Source organism: Melanaphis sacchari, unplaced genomic scaffold (assembly GCF_002803265.2).
Source record: "Melanaphis sacchari strain LSU unplaced genomic scaffold, SCAv2.0 Contig45_pilon_pilon, whole genome shotgun sequence".
NCBI lineage: Eukaryota > Metazoa > Arthropoda > Insecta > Hemiptera > Aphididae > Melanaphis > Melanaphis sacchari.
The window spans coordinates 327,933-338,741 of NW_020271303.1; the positions used below are offsets into that span (position 1 = coordinate 327,933).

At 25.9% G+C, this 10,809-nt stretch overlaps 1 protein-coding gene across 1 annotated transcript; it reads left to right on the forward strand.

Moving 5' to 3' along the window:
* The first annotated feature begins 5,580 nt into the window (after positions 1–5,580).
* Positions 5,581–10,424, forward strand: LOC112598126 (late secretory pathway protein AVL9 homolog). The gene is made up of 10 exons (XM_025344483.1): positions 5,581–5,997; positions 6,408–6,614; positions 6,675–6,909; positions 6,970–7,159; positions 7,231–7,507; positions 7,571–7,705; positions 7,773–7,995; positions 8,112–8,283; positions 9,945–10,033; positions 10,116–10,424. The coding sequence occupies exons 1-10, from the start codon at positions 5,935–5,937 to the stop codon at positions 10,223–10,225; spliced, it is 1,701 nt and encodes a 566-aa protein (XP_025200268.1). The 5' UTR covers positions 5,581–5,934; the 3' UTR covers positions 10,226–10,424.
* The last annotated feature ends 385 nt before the right edge of the window (positions 10,425–10,809 follow it).

Here is a 10,809-nt window from a genome sequence, read left to right on the forward strand (position 1 = left end):
TATTTAATTATGATTATTATCAACACTTATTAAAATTATTTTAAACAGTTTATCGATACATAGTACTTACACATACTTTTGTATACAATTATATATTAATTTATAATAATGAAATAAAAAAAAATATTTAAAAACATTTTTTTATAATTTCTATTAAATTTATTTAAGTAAATACATAACTATAAATTTATTATTATAATTACTAATACATTTAATATCTCAACTGACATACAGAGTATATAGACAGCGTGTAGTTTATCAAATTATCGCTCATTTTAAAACCAAAAATGGCTTTTTTGGCACAATTTACTACTTTACCGAAGTCCATTCATATTCAATTTAGAAAAACGCCATCGAAATTCGAGTAAATATTATTTTTTTGTTATTATAAGCCCTTTTAGTGTTAAAAATAAATAATAAAAAAATCCCCGATGGCGCACGAGTATACTCCTAGTTTCTAAATACGTATACTGTATAGATCCTTTTATAATTATAGTTGTTAGAAATTGAATTAATTACGTTTCAATTATTTTACTTCAATCATTCACTATAACTTTAACATTATTAATAATTTATATTACAATATATTGTAATAAAAACAAAACAAAAATTATAAGTGTAAGAAAAATAAAATTATAAATTTAAGTTACAACTGTAAAAACTAAGAAAGTATTATAAATAAAGTACCTACTACTGACTACTGTACTAAGTAACTTTAACAAAATATATAAATGTTATTTTTAGAAATTACAAAATCAATAACCTATATATTATATTATACGTTTTTCAATATTTTCTTAAAAATTAAATTTATATAATTACTAGATATAGTTTTTTTTTTTTATTTATGATACAAATTTAATAATTAATTATCATTGTTCTACCACTAAAAATTGTATTAAATATGTGTAATGAATTTATGATATATTTAATAATTTATGCGAAATATTAATATAATCGGTTTAATATTATATTATATTATGTATCCAACACACTGTTACCCAACTATATCATGTATAATATATAAACGATTTTGTTTTAAATAGTTTTGATCCTATATAGGAACCTATACAGGAACTCAATCAATTCCATTTATATTCATTAGATACGAGAAAAGTATCTGACTAAGTGAATTATTTGTTTTCATTATATTCTTAATGTCTCACGATGTGCCAACGACTTCAATAGATCTCTAGAGACTTTTCTTGATGTTAAACTTGTCAAAGTATAGTATTCTTCTTAGTCCTTTTGTCAAAAAAGCTTTCTATTTCAACTCCTTCCATAATTTTTCGATTTGGTTCTTTCATTCTGTCAATACTCATTCTATCATTGGAATTTAAAAGCATTTTAAAACATTCTCTTTTTGTTATTTTATATTTTGAAATCGACTATTTGATCATTATCAGATATATTTAACCATTTCACTAGTATAGTTTTAATTTGATTAAAACTATATACTTATGAAAATCATTAATATCACTTAAACATTGAATGAAGTAACAGTTTCCATTGACCAAAACAGAAATTATATATGTACATTATACATTTATATTTAAATCAAAATATAAGTGTTATATTTACACTTATTATTAGTTATATATTATATTTAAAAAAAAACTATACGACATGCGATAAATATTTATGTTCCAAACTATATTTAATATAGAAAATTAGAAATTAAATTCTAATAAGTACCTATCTCAAATGTCCCAATGTTACCTATAAAATACTATACAATATTCTACAGATAACATTTCTGAATGAGATTCTATCATATTGCCTTAGCTTCATGATACAAAAGATCAATTGTCGAAATTACTATTATTACGCAATTACATAAGTAAACTTAAAATGCTTGCAACAAAAACTGAACACCTATTAAGTAGAAATCAGAAAGTTTGTCATAATTAATATTTTGAGATTTCGATGATATATAATTTAAGCAATTATTAAATCCGTGTTAGTTGTTATGACGTTTATTTTTATCGAGTGTTGATATTATAAAATATATACCTACGCACTACTTACACATCATAATATGATGTTAGTTGTGTACTTGTATTATGGTTTTTCAAATCCGACCCCTCTCCCTAGCACACACATATACTATATACACATGCATACACACACACTTATACAACTAAATTACAGTCCTGGGACATCCTTTCTCCTGCTGCTGCAATATCATATTATATACTCAAACTATTCGCGATGATTCGGGTTATTTTAAATGTTCAACCAACACATATTAAATATCACGTTGAAAATCGTCATCTTCCTGAGGGAGGAAGGTATGAAGACATAAAGTAGTAAGTATCGTGCTCACAGCTGAATCTCCGGAGGCACATAGATACTGACTTTACGGTCATTATCGCATGATGGTATACCATATAATCCTTATATATGTTATATGTCTATGTGTATGTGTATCATACGTGTATAGATGACTACACGCCGTGTCCGGTCAGCTCTCGCTGGCGGCGTAAGTATTAACTACAAATAGTAGTAAACTTTGCAGTGTTTGGACCCTACAGTAAAATAAATAAATATATAATATATATAACAACGTGTTTCCGCATCATACGTTTTACCCGTATGCCACGTCCGAAAGGCATTATACTGCAACAGCAGACAGATTTAGGAGTGTACCACTTTGTTTCTGCAGCACCTAGTATACTAAAAGTAGATATTACTTGACTGTTTTATATGTTAATGCATCATACTTAATGTTATATATTTGTAAAGTTATGGATACGCAAACAGAAAAAATTTATTTTTACGATTTTTTTTTCCGGGGAGGGGGAGACTTAAGCGTATTTAGTACCTTCTGTTTTAAAATTGATAAGGCTTATTTAATAAGCACCATCATTATTTAAAAATTAATAAATACCAATTATATAGTTATTAATAAGTTATTATATTATTTAATTATTTAATAATAAATTAATATTTACCTTTTATTTAGGTATTAATAGCACTGTAAAAAATATTGTAGATTTATAATACATTTATAATTATTTATGAATAAGTAATGTGTGAACTTGTGAGGGGTGCTTTTGTATTTCAGATTTATCGATAAATACCTAAATTTATTAGTACATCAGCCACTGCTACTAGTATTTAAGAATTTTTATACACAGATGTACATTATTATTATTATATATATTATTTCACAATTTTTTACTATTATTTATTCGTGCAGGCTACTATAACATCTCGAATTGTAAAATACATTTTTGGATCGGCAATTACATTTATTTGTAATACATTTTTTCAGTCACACCATATTAATCTTTGTTATGTCCAACAGTCAAAGAGTACCTATACCACTTGAACACCAATATCATTATTTAAAATCATTGCCTATCCTAGAAAAAAATGTTCGTATAAGGTGAATCGATTCCAAGTGAAAAGTTGAGAGATATAATCAATAACACATATTGATATTAATATCAATATGTGTTATTATATCTTAATATATTATAATGTATGTATTATAGCCTATATATTAAATAATAAAATACCATTATAACTTATGTAGTTAAATATATATTGTGTATGTACGGGTAGTTTACATTTTTTTACATTTTAAAATAAATTGTTTTTTGGTATTCTTTTATAACTAAAGTTAATACCTAATTATTACTAAGTATTTTTACGTGCAAATAATAATTAATAGTCGGTATATTATATAATAATGATAATTAAAATAGTTACATACATTAAACATATATATATATATATATATATATATATATATATATATATATTACTATAAAAATAATAACTAGTAATTATACTTTTTAAATAATAATACGATTTTAACATTAAATTATATAATTTTTAATCACCTAAACTAGGGTGACTAGACGTCCCGTTTAAAACGGGATTGTCCCGTTTTTGGTCATCATGTCCCGTTGTCCCGACAAACTTCGAACGGGACGCTTTTTATCCCGTTTTTAGAAGATGGTCCTGTTTTAATCCCGTTATTTCAATATTATTATATTATGTTTGTGAAAAAAAATATCGATTTATGAAACAATTAATATAAAACAGTTTTACTCGTATATATGATTAAAATTAGAAACCAAATTTATAAATAACAGACACCATGTTCAGCTGTGCGATTATTTCGGTCGTCGTCGTCTTATCGCACCGACCGACTAAACCACGCACACGCTACACAATTATTATTATTATTCCTTAAATATAAAAGTATGTGTACGCTGACGGTCGTCTGCTATTTTTGTTTTTCAATTATTACGAATACCCGTATTACGGTATCGACAACTGGACGACAAGCCTGTAGTCTTATGAATATTATAATTATATTGATTCGATTATTATTATTATTCTATTCTAATTCTATTAAGTTCTTTATCGTTTTTACGTTGTCCGTCTTCTTCCGTCTTTTATAGGCATTACGAGTTTATCGCTAATAGTTGTTAGTTGACACTGTTCGCTGTTGACATTCGATCAATGAATTTCTTTCCGTAAACTCATTCTTTGGGTGTGTTGGGGGGGGGGTAGGGGGTAGACGTTTCAGATGTCCCGTTTTTTTATTTTCTTAATATGGTCACCCTAACCTAAACCGTAATAAATTTTTAAAAAAAAATTTGAAGTATGAAAAACGATTAGGTTACACATGCATACATAAAACTTTAAAATATGTTTTCAAAATTCCAGAAAAATTATAAGTATTTTGGAAACTTGTAAAATAGTACCTAACAATAACTTCTAAAAGTTTTATGCATTCGATGTACAAATACAAAATAATGACTTTCCTTTAATGCCATCAATGTTTTCTCCAAAATCATATTTTTCACCTTAATTTTACAAATCTTTTCTAACTTCTATTATACTATTTTCAATAATATTCCAAATTTCAGAATTACTATGATAGTGGTTCCGACGAAATCCCAACATAAATCTATATTAACAGCAACACATTTAAATCATTATGTATTTATGTCTAATGATTATTATAAATAACATAAAAATCCAAAAAAAATTATCAATATGTTTTTCTTGGTGACACATAAAAACATATTAGTTGAGAATTCAAAGTATTCCTAACACTTCCAATTCTATAACGCTAATGAAGAACTCTAGAATTAAACTCATTTTCAGTTTTTCGTTTTGATAGAGTCGTATTACTGTGAAACAAAAAAGAGCAATTATTTGTTAAATTATAAACACTTGCATAAACTATATATTTTTTTTTATTCAATACAGTGTAGTATAATTTCTAATAATATTTAAATCATTAATTAATCAATATTTATGTCAAAATAAACAGTGGTCAATGACCGGAGATTAAGTTAGGTTAAGAGAAATCATAATTATTTAAATATAAAACATATTAGTGCTTATACGCACGGAAGGCTCAACAAATTAAAGAAATCTCAGTACCTACCTTATTCCATTTTTAGACACTAATTTGGACCTTCGTCGCAATTCGCTATTTACGCGCTCAAAAGCGGAAAATGTCAAGCGCGTGCGCAGAAACCCACATTTTTGTATATGGGTCTATGCAATACAGGTTTTTTCTTTTGTTATCAATACGCTCTTATCAAATCGATAATACTGTTTCACTCTTTCAATGACAATAATAACATTTATACTAGATATCATCGATGGTCGACATAACACAAAAATTTGAAGTATTACGAAAACAAATTTTCCTACGTGTTGTCAGTGGATCGATGTGAAGTACTAGATTAAAAGCAGACGTTACTCACTTTGGCGAAGATCGCACTGCCTCTATACTACGTTCTGGTTAAACGTAAATTATAACACTAAAACTAAAAACGATACGAATGGCGAATCTGCCAAAGAGTTGTAAATAAATTATATCAAATGAATACGTTGTATGTACACACTGCGGTCAATATGTTTACAATCACAAATTAATATTGTACAACGTTCATCGCCATGACAGATAATCCAATTTTACACGTTTTGGTGGTTGGATTCCATCATAAAAAAGGATGTCAGGTACGTTTCAAAGACTACTCACTCATGGTTTTAATGGTTTCATGTTTAATATGCAACCATATGTACAAATTTTATTGACTGATAGTTCAAATGTTGCTGGACCTAATATGCTGTTTTATCTGAATAATAATATACGTATAGAACTAAATAAATATGCAATGTATAGATAGTGTATTTTATATTTAATCCAGTTAATATTTTCTACATAGTTATTTTATTAATCTTAAAAGATGTTAGCTTCAATCAAAATTACAAGCAAATTTGAGTAGGCCAATATATATTTAATATATATGTATGCTTGTATATAGATAAAATAAAATATATATAGAAAAAATATTGTTAAAAAAATAAATAATTTATTAAATTTGTTTAAAAAAACTGTTCAGTTATTTATTTATTTTTATGTTTAGGTAGAATATGCTTATCCACCATTTATCGAAGATACCACTGGTGTTTCTGCTGAATGTCCAGCAGCTTGGAAACATTTGCCGTATTTAGCATTGCCTGATGGATCGCACAACTTTGATGAAGACACTGCATACTTTCATCTTCCAAGTCAACAAGATCCAAATGAAACAATTTATGGGATTTCATGTTATAGACAAATACCATTAGAAGTAAATAACAAATAATTTTAACTATTGAGTTAGGTACTTAAAATATTTTTATTTTTAAAGAAAATTATTAATCGAACTCCTGATATGACAAGAAGTACAATCCAAAAATCAGTTTGTGTACTTAGTACATTACCATTATATGGGCACATTCAAGTTAAAATGTCTCTAATTACACATGCATATTTTGAAGAAGGCGATTTCAGTAAAATATCACTCTTGCATGACACTTATCACCACCTTAATGCCTGTTTGTCTAGTATAGACAATATTAGCACTAGTCCTCATCTATTTGTTGGTTTGTATTTGTTTGTTGCCTTTTATTCACTATTTATTACTAAACTATATTTTTTCACAGGTCTATCTGCAGTTGAACTTGTAACAAGGTTTAGACATAAAGTATTGTTGCTATTTAAATTGATGTTGTTAGAAAACAAAGTACTATTTTTTTACTCTCCTGTTCGTCCACTTTGTTCTACAATATTAACCTTATTATCTCTTCACCCTGGACTTATTGAAAATGGACTCAATAAATCTGCCAATATTAAGTAACTAAATATTTATAAACATGCATAAAATTGACAATTATTACAAAATGCATGATTTCTTTTTTTTTTAGTCTCAGTAGTGCATCCCAACCTTCTAGCGAAAACAAATGTGAAGTTAATGTTTCAAACATAAGTCCAGAAACAGAAGATAATGATCATAGCATAGTTAGTCAAAAATCAAATGATGTTGTTGATGAAGATTTAGTTCCTAACAATACCTTTGTTTCAAACATTCCTAAAGATCCTAGTATTGATTCTTTGGATGAAGCTGCTATGCAGTATAATATGATAAGCATTGCCCAAATCAATTCTGAAGATTGTGGAGTTCCTATGTCTATTTTTGATAATGTTTGTATAAGTAATTCAATATTTTCCATGAAAGAAAATAATTTAAAATAATTAATATTTTAGGGTAATTTATGTCAACCATATTCTTGCCTTTCATATATGGATATATTAACAGATCCAAGTGTTCGAGGATATGTAATCGGGGCATCAAATATATTGTTCAAACAAAAGAAGAATTTAGCTGATGTAATTGTTGAGGTAAAGTTTTTTTATTTTTTAAACTTACTAATTGTATATTATATTCATAAAAAAATGTTTATTTTAGATCGATGAAGGAAAAGTAGAAATAGAAAATATTGAACTTAAACGACATTTACATTTAACTACAGAAGATCTTCGTTTTGCTGATTATTTAGTTAGACATGTTGTCCAACCAGAAAAAGAAGATGTATTTCTGGATGGAGTTGGATGGGAAGGTGGTGATGAATGGATAAGAGCACAATTTAAGGCTTATTTATTATCCTTATTAAGAACATCATTATTAAGTGGTCAGTAGTATTTTTATATATTATTATTATATTCTTATTTTCTAACAATTAGTTTTGAAACAATTTGTAAATACCATTACTTTTATAATATAAAATTTATTTATAAATTACAATAGAAGGAGCACCTGAATTAAACCATTTTAATCCATCTTTTATATCTGCTTGGCAACAAACAAAAAATTACCAAATTTGGTTGAACCAAGAACACCAAGCAATTATGGCACTTGAACCTTGTCATCCATTTGCTGGTCAATTGTCTGTTGCTGATATGAAACTAAGAATATCACAGTATGTAAATTGCTTGATACAAATTAAATTTCTAAATTAAATTGATTAATACTTTTATAAAAAAACATTCATTATTTAAAAAACTATTAGTTCTTTTTTTTTACATAAATTTTATTTACTGTAATACAAATATTTTAAATAAATTGTATTTTTTATTATTTTTATATTTTTTCATCGTACACTAAATAAAATACTTTTACAAGTTTTTTAAATGCAATTTTACAAATATATCCTACAAAAAGTTAGTTTAATTCAATACCTATCTAAGCTTTAAATAGTTAAGCTAACCAACAACACATTTAAAATATAATTTTTATATATCAAAATAGGCTACAGCCTACCAATAATAATCAACTTTAAGGTGAAAAATATAAAATGAAAATATAGGTAAATGTTTTAGAAATTTTGTTTTGTAACAACTTAAAATCATGTAAAAAAAATATGTGTATATAAATGTAGATAGTTTTTGAAATAATGAGTGTTCTTCCATAAAATTAATTATCCTATATAATTGAGTACTTACTTCTTATTTTATTAGTTATAGCTTTGATTTAAATAATTAAAAATTTAAATTATAATAATAGCAGTCTTAAATCATTACTTATATTTAATGTTTTAAAATTAGTTCTGTATTAATAATTAATAACGATTTTTTTAAACTAGATAATTTTACAAATTTTTACCTGTATGCATTAATAGATTTTTAATTTTTAATAGTACAAAATCAGTTAGATTAGAATAGTTAGAGGACAGTTGAAAAAAAACTAAATAAGCTGTAAATAGAAGTAAAAGAAAATATAAAATTATTTGATGTAAAACTTATTTCATTTAATGTTTTACAAGTTTCAATATTTTACTGCAAGCAGGGTTGGACTAGGCCACCGGGACACCGGAATTTTCCTGGTAAGCCACCATGAAAATGAGCCTATGGGGGCTGCAGTAGGCTATTTAGGGCTAATAATAAGCAGTGCGGGGGCCTTTGCATATGTTAAATGGTAATAATACTAATAATATAATATTATTAATAATATTTAACTGTTGTGATAACCGTGCCTACCTATAGCCAAAACTATATGGTATGTAACGTTTAAATATAAAAGACTGAGGACGAGGATATTATTAATACTACTATTTATATTACATTTATTTTAATAGTGCCGTACCAACAAAAACCCCCCCTCCTTATATATACCTCTGAGGGAGCAAAAAATTATTTAGTTCTAACATTTCCATAGCACAGTCTGTGAGCTGAGAGCAGGGGCCTGTTAAAAAATTATTTCCCGAGCCGTTTGTTTAAGCTAGTCCAACCCTAACTGCAAGTAATAAGTTTAAAGAAAAGATGAGTTTTAATATTAGCCAATAAATTTGTTTACTTAAGTATCATTAAAAAACTAAATTTTATATCTAAGTTTATTGTAAACAATACAATTTATTATGTTAACAATTTTTATTTATAATTTTAAGTTAAAAGTTATTTATTATCTTTGCTTATATGTACTCAACTTTTTAACTGAAAGAGAAATAATACATCAATTGTAAGCTAATTAACTAAACAAATAACTATTAAATTTATTTTTAATAACTTTTATCTATGTTATAAATATAAATAAGTAAGTAATAAACTATAATCAAAACAAGACATAATTTATTATGTTTAATAGTACAATGCAAAGCAGTAGAAGTGGTCGAAAGTTAAATCAAGCAGTCCAAAATACTAGTAGAGCAGTTGCATCTACGGGTAAAGTTGTTGGTATGTCTTATATATTAAGGAAATAAATGATAATTATATCCTTTTTTTTTATTAATTATAATATTATATTAATTTGTGATAGGAGGTGCTATTTCTCAAGCTAAAGGTGCTGTAACCAATTGGTGGAGTAACCTAACTACAACTCAAGATCTAGAAGATGAGAAAAATACACCTGTTATTCAGGATGTTTAATACTGAATTATATACAATGAGTATTTATCTACTGTTTCTTCTGAATTTTTTCAGTTATACCATTTTATATTTTATTTTATTTTTTGTATTATTGTATGATTAAATCTTTATTTAGGTTAGATAAATTATTTTAAATCTATTTATATTTGAAATTGACAACTAAACACCTAGGGCTTACTTACTATAAATTATAAAAAGTTATAGCCTGTCTTTTTAAAAACATAGTACCAATCATGTGTACATTTATATTTATTTATTTTCTCATTGTTTACATTGATACTTGTGTTTATTTAAAATTTCTGTTAACGATTACCAAATTCAAATAATTATACTCTAGGTCTATTTTTAAATCGCTTTACTCATGTATACTTCACATTATACAGAATATTTTAGAATAACTGAACATAATAATTATGTAGTACATACCTTTTTCAATTGATAAAAAATTTAATTTCACACATAAATTTTCTAAAACATACCATAGTATGTTATATTCACAAATTATTTGTGTAGAAATTACTTTACAACATTTTCTTATATATTCCTTATAATAAACTTTTTAGTATTCCTAGTTTTGATTATAT

What these genes read in the sequence shown, in the direction of transcription:
- LOC112598126 (XM_025344483.1), top strand. Translation starts at nt 5,935, where the DNA reads ATGACAGATAATCCAATTTTACACGTTTTGGTGGTTGGATTCCATCAT. An exon ending in TAGTCCTCATCTATTTGTTG is followed by an intron (nt 6,910 to 6,969) that starts GTTTGTATTTGT and finishes ATTTTTTCACAG; the next exon opens with GTCTATCTGCAGTTGAACTT. An exon ending in ATCTACGGGTAAAGTTGTTG is followed by an intron (nt 10,034 to 10,115) that starts GTATGTCTTATA and finishes AATTTGTGATAG; the next exon opens with GAGGTGCTATTTCTCAAGCT.